The sequence below is a fragment of the Sander lucioperca genome, chromosome 17 (genome assembly GCF_008315115.2).
Source record: "Sander lucioperca isolate FBNREF2018 chromosome 17, SLUC_FBN_1.2, whole genome shotgun sequence".
Taxonomy (NCBI): domain Eukaryota; kingdom Metazoa; phylum Chordata; class Actinopteri; order Perciformes; family Percidae; genus Sander; species Sander lucioperca.
This window is the reverse complement of record NC_050189.1, coordinates 5,615,213-5,627,897: the sequence shown is the minus strand read 5'-3', so window position 1 is coordinate 5,627,897 and position 12,685 is coordinate 5,615,213. Positions and strand designations below refer to the sequence as shown.

The 12,685-nt window shown below is 39.6% G+C and overlaps 2 protein-coding genes across 4 annotated transcripts; one reads left to right on the top strand and one right to left on the bottom strand.

Moving 5' to 3' along the window:
- The first annotated feature begins 545 nt into the window (after positions 1-545).
- si:ch211-1o7.2 (ankyrin repeat domain-containing protein 53) lies at positions 546-4,270 on the top strand. Of its 3 annotated transcripts, XM_035994101.1 has the most exons (7): positions 546-782; positions 909-966; positions 1,243-1,336; positions 1,927-2,126; positions 2,614-2,781; positions 2,885-3,005; positions 3,614-4,180. In XM_035994101.1, exons 2-7 carry the CDS (start codon positions 914-916, stop codon positions 4,178-4,180), a joined length of 1,203 nt encoding a protein of 400 aa, XP_035849994.1. In that variant the 5' UTR covers positions 546-782; positions 909-913. The 3 variants fall into 3 exon arrangements, with proteins under 3 accessions (XP_035849994.1, XP_031145778.1, XP_031145779.1); XM_031289918.2 differs by lacking the exon at positions 546-782 and having other exon boundaries at positions 914-966; positions 3,614-4,270; XM_031289919.2 differs by lacking the exon at positions 546-782 and having other exon boundaries at positions 914-966; positions 2,617-2,781.
- Positions 4,271-5,073: 803 nt separating this feature from the next.
- Positions 5,074-12,070, bottom strand: tex261 (testis expressed 261). Its single transcript, XM_031289922.2, has 7 exons — positions 11,802-12,070; positions 9,328-9,407; positions 9,050-9,203; positions 7,741-7,808; positions 7,504-7,606; positions 6,162-6,857; positions 5,074-5,734 (listed from the first exon to the last, which is right to left on the bottom strand). Exons 1-6 carry the CDS (start codon positions 11,869-11,871, stop codon positions 6,742-6,744), a joined length of 591 nt encoding a protein of 196 aa, XP_031145782.1. The 5' UTR covers positions 11,872-12,070; the 3' UTR covers positions 5,074-5,734; positions 6,162-6,741.
- Between the last annotated feature and the right edge of the window lie 615 nt (positions 12,071-12,685).

The following is a 12,685-nucleotide window of genomic DNA, read 5'->3' as shown; positions in this document are numbered from 1 at the left end:
AACACAGGTAACAATTCAAGTGAACACATACCTGTACTCCTCAATAGTCAACTTGTTGTTTTATATGCGCTGTCAATTTAGGTAAACCCAATTTTACCACGTTGTCCTGCTTCTTTCATGTTTTGGTAATCTTCTCAGAAAGATGCTTGAGATCCTGAAAGTCTGTTCTTGACCAAGTAAATTGAACTCCAAGTAACCCAAAAGTTGACAAGCTAACGCTAGTTTAGCAGTTAACGTTAGCCATTTATTCCCCTGGAGAACCACTCGACGTTCAATCTGATTACTTCTACGGTGGTGGGCACCAAACTGGGTCTATGGGCACCAAGGTGTTTAATCTCAAGGTTGTTGTTTTTTTTCTTCAAAAGGCAAACTTTTAAATGTGTGCTGTAGGAGATAATCCATATGGCTTATGGTTTAAACATTTTTGCCAAGCACATGACGTCAACAGTAGGCTACTTGGCAAATAGCCAATCAAATTGCAGCTGGGCCAAAGGCAATCAGCTTTGAGTATTGCTTCTCCACATTCAAGGCTAAAACTACTTTCAGTAGAATAATGACAAATAACAGCAGCAACCGAGGATGTTTTATGTCATGCATTAATCCAAAATTATATGAATTTCTACATTACTCACTACCACTAACACGACACTTTTTACTGCTGCCTGCAGGTGGCGCTACCATCGTTAAGGTATTTTATTGAGATACCATAAAAGAAGAACATGTGTGCCTCGCTTCAAATTAAATAAAAATATATTGGTCTATTAGTATATACTATAGAGAGGGTCAGTATAGTATCTCAGTTTTACTTTACCAAAAAAAGTTTCATTATTTTCTTGTGACTGAGTTGCATAGACATGGCTGAGTTGTCGTAAATCAGGGTTTGTTTCCTGGTTACCACGTTTCCACAGCAACGATGGAACCTGTCAACAAACCCGGAAAACGGAGACGTGGGAAATGTAAAAATAGGTAAATATTAAATAACGTCAAGAATATGTAAGTTTTTAGGTAGTTTTTCTGCGCTTTAGTTTAATATAAACCTGAATACATTAGCTAAGATAGCTGCTTGAAGCGCTTTAGTTTGTTATATGGGCAATTGTAAATATTACATGACTGTATACTGGCTGGCCATGTTTCGTCATTTTCAAGTTCACTTAAATCTTTCTTGTGCCTTATGGTATTAATTGCCAAGCATTTACAACCCTAGCTAGTTTCTATATTGTTCTATATGGTTTCATTTTGCAGGAAACTTGTCCACAAAGCTCCCCCAGACGGGAACATGTGTCCAGCTGTTGCTGTTGGCAGCCCAGAGAAGCTGGATGGCAGTGTGAGCAGACAGGTAGGCTCATTATCAGTATGGTATACTGTAGAAGGTTGTCCACTCCTGTGTGTAGTGTTGCAATAAAGTATCCATACTCCAACATTTACAAATACCACCACATAAATATACACCAATAAAGGTTAAAAAAAGAAGTCAGTATTCAAAAGTTGAGTATAAATGTCTCACTGAGGGTATTGATATGATAACTGATGTGTTATTCTGTAGGCCAGAATGGGATTTTACTGTTGCGGGTGTAAGTAAAAATTTAAATCCAATTAAATATAGGGTAAACCTTAATCTGTAAAGTAGCTCCTGTTTCAAAGAAATGGTTGCCCTGTCAATATTCCCTCAAAAATGTATTTTATTAAAAGCACACACTTTCACAAAATGGAAATAATGAAATACATTGCCAGTACCTTAAACAATAACTTGAACAACACGTTACTGAATGTACTTAGTTTCCACATGTACACCTTCGTTGCTTGTCATAGCAGAAAACACAGGTGTAAGAAATAGTGATGGCCCACACTCCATTTAAGTATCCCAGTAAGCCATGCCATTGAGAAAGCATACATACCTGAATACATAACTTGTGTTTCATCCTCCAGGGTCTGTCAGCGCTTCACATGGCCTGCCTTTACGGCCAGCTGGCTACTGTTCAGCTCCTGGTGGAGTCCACGCAGGGGTGGATTAACAGCAGCGATCTCCAGGGTCGCCGGCCTGTTCACATGGTCCTGTCCTCCCGGAGCTCACCCAACACCTCCTTGTGCCTCAAATACCTGCTGGAGCACGGGGCTGACGTCAACGTGTAGATGCCTTATTTTGTGTATAATTGCTTTGTGCAGGTTTTCTGTTTCGGCAGCTTTATTTTCTAATATGGGTTCATTTATAAATTCTGTCAGCTGGATCCAGTGGCACTCAGCTGTTGCATACTTCTTCTTTCACCAAAGTAAAGCATTTTAAGAGAGAAGCTTAGAATGAAAAACACTGCAGAGTGCGAAAAGTTAAATTGATTACAATTAGAAGATGGTGAAAGTTTAAAGCTGCTGTTGCAAGGGATAATGAGTTTAATGATGATTATGATGACAAATGTTGGTGGTGATGGTGATGATGATGATGATAACAGCTACAATGATGATGACTCCGAAGATAATGATGATAAAGCTGGGAAGTTTTTGAAATATAGTTTTATATATATATATATATATATATATATATATGTATATATATATATATGTATATATATATATATATTTCATAGAAATATAGTATAGCTAATACAGTTCTGTTATTAGCAGTACCACAGATTCAGGGACGAGCCCGCTGCACCTGGCTGCCTCTGAAGGCCTCCTGGACTGCACAGAGATCCTCTTGCAGGCTGGAGCAGATGTCTTGGCCCAGGACAACATGGGACTCACGCCTCTGGATTTGGCCCGCATTTTGTGCCGCAGGAAGGTGGCAAGGTAACAAGCTAAAAGAACAATTCACACCAAAATGAAAGTTCCATTAAACTGCGTTAGGTAAAATTGACTTATTTTTTAACAGACTTCTTGTGTTTCTGTATAGGTATCTGAAAAGCTACATGTGGCAGACAGATAAGAAGAAAGAAATGCAGGAGAGGAAGCTAGTTCAAACTTTATACAGTGATCTTGTGGATATGGTCAAACTGAATAAGCTCAATAAAAAGGTTAGTTTGCGGGCGCCTGGGTAGCTCAGTTGGTAGAGCGGGCGCATATATATAGAGGTTTACTCCTCGACACAGCGGCTGCAGGCTCGATTCCGACCTGCGGCCCTTTGCTGCATGTCATTCCCCCTCTTTCTCCCCTTTCAAGTCTAAGCTGTCCTACACAAATAAAGGCCTAAAATGCCCCAAAAAAATAAGCTTAAAAAAAGATAAAAAGGTTGGTTTGTATAGAGTTGGAAATCCAATCATCCAACATTTAGGGGCAACGCATTAATAGCCCCAAACTGTGCCAGAAACAGAGAAACATTTACATGTCAGAACATTGGTTTTTGAATTTAGATAAGGAAAACACAAAGCTGAATGAAATGTTATTTACTTAACTATAAAAATTCTTGAACAATGTGATCAATGTGCAGGTTACATTGTTCAGGTAGTAGTATAAGAATCTTAATTAACGTAAATGTACCCAGTAAGTTTAAAAAAAAAAAAATTTAAATCAATATTTTAGCAGTGCAAGGTCAGTCAGTATGTATTGTTGCTATAATGACATGTGCAGCATATTTCGAACATATCTAAGAAACTAATCACACTTTCTCCCTGTCCATTTTCAGACACTTATAGATGAGAAGATGGCAGAATGGGCAAACAAAAAAGGTTTTCCTCTCCTGAAGGATTTCTCCCCCAGAGTCTGGGTGAGCCAGTACCACACCCAGTGCCTCCCATCAGATCAGAACAGTTCTAAACCAAAACATGCCAAGCACCCATTGAAGCACCAGCCAGAAGTTCCTCTGGAGGACAAGAGCACCTCCACTAAGCAGCCTCCAACCTCATCCTCCAGACCCTGGACCATCTTCCTGGGCCTCCAGCCAGAGAAACCCCTCAGAGAGCCGGACCTCCGAGGGAATGTCATGGTGTGGAGGGACAGCAGCAGCAGGCAGCCTCAGTACACCACCAAGTGGGACAGCACATGTCGCCCCACCCCTGACGTGCCTCTGGATATCCTCGAGAGGGTGTTGTTTCCCAGAGCATTCCCTTCCAGGATCGCCTCCCCACGGTACTTTCAGCCACAGAACATTGTGGAGGTCCAGCACAGAGGATACCCCCAGGGGCGGAGCACCTCCCCCTGGACAGAGGTGGCCATGCACCTGGCTGAGGTGCTGGAGCCTGGACATTACTGATCACCACACTCTGTACTGGAAGAGCTCCCACAAGACCTGAAATTAGTAGATGTGTTTAAGAAATGTATTAAAACTCATCTGGTATTGAAATATTTCATGTATTTTTAAATCCAAACTTGGTGGGTGGTTAAAAGAACAATTAGATTTAACATCTTTATAGATTTTATATGAAATGATGTAGAAATTAACATGTAAGACTTGTAATTAGAGGATTCTATTTTAGGAAAATATGTATTGTAATAGACATCTGACAGTGTCCCCTGTGCAATCTCACATCATGAGTATTAACAGTCATAACAGCAGACTAACAGAATATCCTGCCACCCCACGACTTCAGCTCAAAGTGACAAAATTAAAAATGCCACACACTCCAGACGCTGCACCTCCAATAGCGGGGTGAATAGAGGGGTGAGTGAAAGGTGAGAAAACCTCAGTGAACTGGGTCACCTGTCTCAGATGTATCCCTGCACTCTCACTGCTCCCCCCCAGGGAACTGACTCGGGATCCAGGAGAGGTGAGCTGTCAACAGCATGTGTGTTAACTGGGAGCTGTTGCCTGTCAGCTAAAGGTGTTTGTGTTGCGGTTTTCTCCTTTTCCTTTACTTAACATCTCAGTGGGGGTCAAAGTGCACACTAGCCACAAGCTGGTGCACCCACTGGGACTGAGCCACATGGGACTTGGATAATATAATGCCATCCAGCTAGACAGACACACACACAGACACACACACACACACACAAATTGAGGGTGTGAAAGTTGGAAAATCCATTGTACTGCTAATAAAATGTGACATTGAATAGGTGAATTAACCTGATATAATTGTAAATGACGAGGACATCTCTCTTTTATGTCCTTGAACACCAACCTGTGAAAAGAACCATTTAATCTGCAAGTTATTTCAACAAAATCTTTTATTATACATTTGTGTGTATACCAGCCTACAATGAACCGCACTCCGTAATTGGTAAAAAGAATTTCGGCCTCTTTAATAGTACTTTAATCAAACCACAGCTTTTGTCCCCGACACACTTAAGCTTACAAGAGTCATTGCACAGGCTCGATCTTCACATGTTTTCATTAGTTGTATGATGTCGGGTTAACTCAGCGATCAATGTACAAAAATCTGTTTGTTATTACTGTGAATTTTTAAAAACAGTCCAAAAAAGACACGCAGGTTGCAGACTACAGCGCTGGTGATTAATGACACCGTAGATGCAAACAAGAAAACACTTTGGTGGCAACATGTAAATGATCTAGACTGGGAGATATCCATTGTTCACTTTAATTTAAGGGTGTTTCAATTATAAAAGTAATCCTTTCTAAGTGCCCTTTTAACCCCTTTTCATCGACGTGATGCAACAGGGCAGAGTATTTATATCATGTCCCATCTTGTTTCCTTGCGCCATAACTTAAGACTGCGTTATATCATTTGAAGAAAAAACTAATAAGCACTCCTGTGGCATTTTTCCTGCAGCTGGTTTGCCACTTTATCCTTTCCAGGATCACTTCACATCAAAATCCAAGCTTGGACATCAGGATTTACCCAGAAAGTATCTTTAAAAGGTGCTCTAAGTGATGTGACGCGTTTTTTAGGCTACAACATTTTTCATCACATACAGCAAACATCTCCTCACTATCCGCTAGCTGCATAGTGACCATAACAAACAGTGTTCCAGCCAATAACCGACAAGAAGGAGTTGGTTGAGTCATGAAGGTGCATTGTGGAAGTAGCCTACTGGCTAATGCTGCTGCAGTGATGGCTCAACCAACTCCTCCTTGTCGGTTATTGGCTAGAACGCTGTTTGTTATGGTTCGTGGTGCAGGTTGGCGCAGTTTGTTTTTGTTGGTGTTTGTGGAGCCTGGGCTGTCTACAGAGACAGTGGGTTCAGGGGACAGGCAGCTAGCGGATAGTGAGGAGATGTTTGCTGTATGTGACGAAAAATGTTATAGCCTAAAATACGCATCACATCACTTAGAGCACCTTTAAGCTGTTACAGATATCTCCAACCTTCTTCATCTCAGGAGAAATAAAGTTTTCAATATTTTCATCATATTTTGCTTCCTAACTGTCTTGAATGCTACTTTGTGTATTGAATCAGATAAAGTATGAGACTTTCAACACACAAATGACAGCAGATCTAATCTCAAGATGAAAAATTGATAATGATTTATCTGCCAAAGTCAAAATATACAGGTATTTGGTGGTTGTTAATTTCAGACCCTGCACATACATATGGAGGAGTCCAATATGACAATAAGAAAGCATTGCGCTACGGACAAGATCCCTACAATGAGGTCTCTAGTAGATGTTGTTGGCAGTCAGTACAGACAGACAGAAAAATATAAGAGAGACAAATACGGCCTGTGTAAACCTATAGGCTCGTCCAGCAGGAAGCTCGGTTCTAGTCATTGGTCCGTCCTCTTCGTGTGCTCTTCCACCTTGGCCACTGTTTCATTTTAGTCCCATCCAGAAACAAATTTCCAAAGTTCTTTCCCACTTACCCTTAATCTTCAACACATACACTCACTCACACACCCCCTGACCCCCGAGTTTGAGCTTCTCAGTACATTTTCTGTCGGCTGGGCAGCACTGCCTCCTTGAGGAAAGAGAACACGAGGAGGATCCCAGACCTCTTCCCTCTCTTGCCCTTGGTGAAGTAATTAGACACCACATCATCTAAAAAAGAAGAAGGGCAACTGTTACACTGTTGTTGTTTTTATACTAGAGAAATGTACAGACACCTGGAAGGTCAGAAATGTATCCAGAAAAAGTATCCAAATAAGAAAAGGCTGGCAGTAATGTGAAATATATATATATATATATATATATATATATATATATATATATATATATATATATATATATATATATATATATATAATTTGTGCTTAAGATAAAGATGAAATAAATTATACTGATCCACATAGCGACATTGAAAAAAAGCAATATGCCCAACGTGGGGCTCAACCATGAAATAAAGAGTCTTGTGAAAAAAGAGGAATGCGCAGGACGTGGGGCTCAAACCCACGACCCTGAGATTATGAGTTTCAGTTAGCCGGGCTAATATTAGATTAGAGGCTAGTATTAGTCCATGGGCTAAACTTGACATGTTCTTTTAAAAGACGGACATGGCTTTTCCTAAATTATAATGTACTTTTGACATTATAAAATAGGCTTTGAAGATGGGTTTTGGATGGATCTCCTTGATTCCTCAAAGAATTTGTCAATATAAAGATAATCCAATAAAAACATACTGAACCCTCAACTGCTACCAATGCACCAATCAATAACAACATAGCTGAAGAGGCAAAAAAAAGCTTACCTCCTTGTTGCATGGTGGATGGAAGCACATTTTCCCCCGCCGAGAGTGACACAAAGAAGGCGAAGGGGATCACCCACAGGCAGATGGTGAAGTATGCCAGCACCTTGGTGCCAAAAGGAAGATTATAAGACAAGTATAGGAGAAATTATAATGGCAGAAAATCTTTCCTCAATTCTTAAAAAAAAAAGCACTTTATCAAAGACAGTACATGGTTTCATAAATCTGAGATGAAATTACCTCTGAGAATGGATAATACTCTTGTGCAAAGTACTGGAAGGCCATATAATGGTTCACCACCACCAACACTGGAGAGTGAAGACAAAGCAAAAGAAACAATGTTGTAAAAAGTAAAACAGGACAAGAAAAATGAAGACATTAATGTACCAACCCGTTCTCACTCCGAACTTGTAAAATACGGACGCTTGGGCAGTGGCTGTCAGCATCGGATACGACGCAAAAAGCACCCTTCAGCGTGTGTGTCGAACGCACCGGGCAGAGCAGCAGCTACGTGGCGCTTGAAGATGACGTAGTATTAAGAGCAACAACGGTAGCGAGTAGTATGAAAGCCCGGAATTCCGTGTAGGGAGGGTGGTTGGGGTGGTGGATGGGTCAATCAACACAGGACTTTCACCCCGGAGATCGGAGTTTGTGTCCCGCGTGTCACGTTTCCTAAACCCAACTGTCACTTTCTTTTTTTCCTAAACACAATTGTCCCATTCTTGTCCCGTTCCTCTTTTCCTAAACTCAACTGTCCCATTCTTCTCCCGCGTGTCACGGAAACGTACCTTTCATAAGCCCACCCACCATCTTTTCCTTAACCTAACTGCGTCAAAAGTGACGCCAATAGTCCCGACCAAGCGTGTTTAGGTAGAGCGCGTTTAGATATGACCAGTCTTGTATAAAGTACTTGAAAGCAATACTGGAGCTAAAGTACAAGTATCTTACCAGAAAATGACTTTGGTAGAAGTTAAAGTCACCTTTTAGAATATTACTTGAGTACAAGTCTTAAAGTATGTGATATTTACTGTACTTGAGTATCAAAAGTAATTTTCTGATATTAAATGTACTTAACTATTAAAAGTAAAAGTAAAGAAAAACTTATAATGAACTTTATTGTGGCTTCCTTATAGCAAAGCATAATATTCAGGGTTTCCACACCTTCTTAAACATCAAATTCAAAGTCTGACATCAACAAAGAGAAAAACAGAAACAGAATTTTAAGTTTTTGTTCACTCCAACGTACGAAAACATTTCTTGTAAGTAACGAGTAACGAAGACGCTGAGGGGAAATGTAGTGGAGTAAAAGTGAAAGTTTTCAATAATATAAATAATGACGTAAAGTACAGATACGTGAAAATTCTACTTAAGTACAGTAACAAAGTATTTGTACTTTGTTACATTACAACACTGGATATGACGCTAAAGGAGACTTTTAGCGTCAATAACAACGCCAAAGGCACCTGACCATGCATCTGTATTTTACGCGATGGGAGTGAGAATGTGTTGGATGTAAATGTCACTAACAGACAATGTGTGTCATACTTACCACAGGAGAGGATGAAGTTTGGGGAGCTCAGCAGTATGTAGGGGAAAGTCTGCAGGAGGCCGAAGTACACCAGGTTAGTGAAGAGGCCGACTCCCACCATCAACACTGGGAAGCCTTCAAAAAGATAGAGACCTGCCAGCATACCTGTCGAGAACTGGACACATTCACACAAACAGTCAAACAGAACACAGGCGTTGTTAACTACATATTTTACTACAGTATATGGTTAAAAACAAATGCATAAAGAAAATGACATCACTCTATAGCCGATCACTCACCATTATCATGTACTTTATTATTCGACTGGTGGCTACTGTGTATTCTTCTATTAGTTCCGCCAAGTAGTAGAGGCCAGCAGCTGGGTGAAGATAAAGATAAGGTGATGTAGGGCTGCAACTAACGATTATTTTTTATTATCGACTAATCTGCCGATTATTTTCTAGATTAATCGATTCATTGTTTGGTCTTAAAAATGTCAGAAAAAAATGTGAAAAAAAGTCCATCCCAGTTTCTCAAAGTCCAAGGTGATGTCTTTCAAACATCAGTGCTGGAAATCAATACAAAAACAAACAGGTTAAAACTACTAAAGAAAATGTACAGACACTGGTCAATGTATTAACTTAATATTCCACTTTTGCTGAAAATCAACAATATTTAGGGTTCCAAAAAAATAAAAGGTGATTTCAATAGTGTGGTAGAGACAATTTCAGAATATGCTTTACATTGCTTCGTTATGATTATTACCAGGATAGTGTTATCTACACGACAGTCAACAGTAATGCTTGGTATGGTTTGGGATTTTTTTTTTTTTTTTTACTGGTTACGATACAATACCTGAGATTTGGCATCACTACCAAAATGACACTTGTTAATAAATAAAAACACATGAGAAACACAACATGACCCACACTTACTGAGCCCATGTTGAATGAAGGCCAAACACGGCAAAAAAGACTGTATGAGAGTCCGAGAGCTTCATCACACAAAGGCAATCTGCACTTTCCAAAAGATATCAAGTCAAAAGAAAAAGAGAGCCAAGAATAGCGACAGCAAATCGCCTTGCTCTTTTGAACTCCATATTTGTCTTTCAGACACTCGCCATAATCTTTGTTCATCCTCCCAGCATTGGACAACTGAGCACAATAAATAAATTATGAACAAGACATTTTCTAAACCATGAACCAATGAAATATGGTACATAATAAACATAGTTAGGATTCAAATGAAGCAATATTGAATAAGAAAAAGTAAACAAACTCTGATTGATGACGCATGTGATGCCAATCCTATCCTTAACTGTATTAGTTGATAAGAGGTGGGAAGATACTGCATGATGATATTAACTTAAGAGAGTAGGGGTGAAGGCATGCACTCACGGGTTACACATGCTCTTTCACCTAGTTTTGGTTACAGTATCACACTGTGGCCTGCTGCCTGGTGTTACAAAGCAGCTTATGAGTGGCGACAAAGTGCCGGAAGGTCATTGGTAATAAATCATGTCTGTACCACTTTCTAATAAGGCATCATTTACAAATGCATTATAAATGCATCTGATGTCTTTATTATTAAATCATTTCCAAATGCTTCACAGATCAGTTATAAGCCATTCATTTGTTGAAAAGATGTGAGAAATCCTTTTGGCTTTTGTTGACGCTTTCTATTCTGTAATTATGTAGTAATGATTCCATTGATTAAATGCTCAAGAGTATCTCACTTTCTGAGAAGCTAAATGTGCCATAATACTGTCAATATGTTGGTAATAAACAGATGCTCTTTGCGATGAACAAATGAGATGCTGAAGCTAGAAATACAAAGTAAATGTCATGCTGGAGCAGAAAAGACACCAGTCAAAAGGATTTCCCAGCCTGGCAAAACCAGAAGTTGTTTTTATTAATTTATTTTAACTGACCTATATAGCATTCAACATTGATAAATAAAGGTTGCCTTAAAGTGGTACCATCATTAAATCTAATGTAATTTGTGGAAACATGGAAATCACTGTTCCTAATCCAGCCTCTTGTTAATGCAGAGTAAACAGCAACACAAAAAAGAGCCGACAGATACGGAGTGTGACACTAACAGAGTTTGACAGTCAGCAGCCACACCTGACAGGTGCAGTTGTTACGTGGCAAGGTAACTAACTGGCAACGTAGACAGACAGACAGACACAAGCTATTCACCTCAAGTTTCATATACAAGTTTTGGAGCAAACTCAATATCTTGTTGGCACTGCGTGTGACAGGCACGTGGACCGTATGTCAGGTAGCCAGTTTGTCAACTAACCTGCTAGATTTAATGTAAACAAACGATGCTAATGTTAGTTAAAGTTGATGCAGTACCGACTAGCATATTAGCTTATCCTTTCCCCTAAAGACTGCTGCTGGATGCTACTTCATCTTACTCATTACTGCATGCCAGACACTTACGTTAGCTATATGCTGTGGAATCAACTGATTGATTAGCTAGTTTGAATCGATAAACGCGAGAGGGCTGACGAGAGAAACGCAAAATGCTAGCTAACTACTAGCAAACATGAACTTACATCCAGTAGAAGTGCTTCCCCATGTCCCAAAAAAATTATACCACATTACAACATGACCATAATACATTGTTGTACTTTTACTTAATGGTATGCATTCTAAAAACATGTCCCGTTATCATTTTTGGTGCAACTTCTCCTGTTGTCTTGGTTCGCTAGCATTAGCAAGCGAATATTAGCCAGCACTTGCAGGGATTTCTCAGCATCACTTACCTATTGCTAGAGTGACGAAGGATATCTGGATGACTAACGACAGCCAGCTGAGTAAATAAATAAACCACATCTCTCTGCATATGAAACAACACACAAATATATGAAAATAACTCAGAAAACAGCTAGCTGACTGCTAACTAGCGCTGGAGCACTGGTCAAAGTTCCTGCCCCAGTGTGTTTTCAGTACAGGCCGAGGAGAGGAGAGAAGAAGGGCCCTGTCTCAAGGAGGGACAGGGTTGTTTTGGTTGTAGCGCCATCTGTGGTTGGAGAAGAAGTGCAGTAGTCTGACGGATAACTCAAATACTTTGGTTCCTGAGAAATAAATGGTAAATGGCTGTATTTATCCGAAGCAATACATTAGCAACAAATAATTTGCTCTTCAAATTTGCCAAAACAAAAAAACATTGTCCACATGTTTTGTGGACAGGAGGGTTGCACTTGCAACCCTATGATTGGTGGATGAAGTGGGCTACCTCCTGACCATAGACTGTAAATATTAAGTCTATGCTCCTGACTCACAGCCACCCCCCAAAATAAGACGCAAATAAAATGCACTGTTTTAAGTGTTTGAGTATGAGAGCCCAGAAAACAAAACACTAAAGAAAACTATAACTAAAGTTTGATTTACTAAATCCAAATATGGTATACTAAAATCAGAATTATGCATATTAAGTAAATTTATGATTCAAAAAGTCATCGACAGAAAAATAATCGCTAACTATTTTGATAATCGTTTTATCATTAATGTTTTCAGCCTTTTAAATATGGAGATTTCCCGCTTTTCTGTTTCATATCATATTAAACTGACTATCTTTGGGTTTTGGATTGACAAAACAAGACATTTAAAGACATCACATTGGACTTTGAGAAACTGGGATCGACAT

Coding starts and splice junctions, on each gene's coding strand:
- si:ch211-1o7.2 (XM_031289918.2), top strand. CDS start 914: ATGGAACCTGTCAACAAACCCGGAAAACGGAGACGTGGGAAATGTAAA. Junction 2,782..2,884: donor TGCCGCAGGAAGGTGGCAAG/GTAACAAGCTAA, acceptor GTTTCTGTATAG/GTATCTGAAAAGCTACATGT. Junction 3,006..3,613: donor TGAATAAGCTCAATAAAAAG/GTTAGTTTGCGG, acceptor GTCCATTTTCAG/ACACTTATAGATGAGAAGAT.
- tex261 (XM_031289922.2), bottom strand. CDS start 11,871: ATGTGGTTTATTTATTTACTCAGCTGGCTGTCGTTAGTCATCCAGATA. Junction 7,809..9,049: donor AAACTTCATCCTCTCCTGTG/GTAAGTATGACA, acceptor TTCACTCTCCAG/TGTTGGTGGTGGTGAACCAT. Junction 6,858..7,503: donor ATCCACCATGCAACAAGGAG/GTAAGCTTTTTT, acceptor CTTCTTTTTTAG/ATGATGTGGTGTCTAATTAC.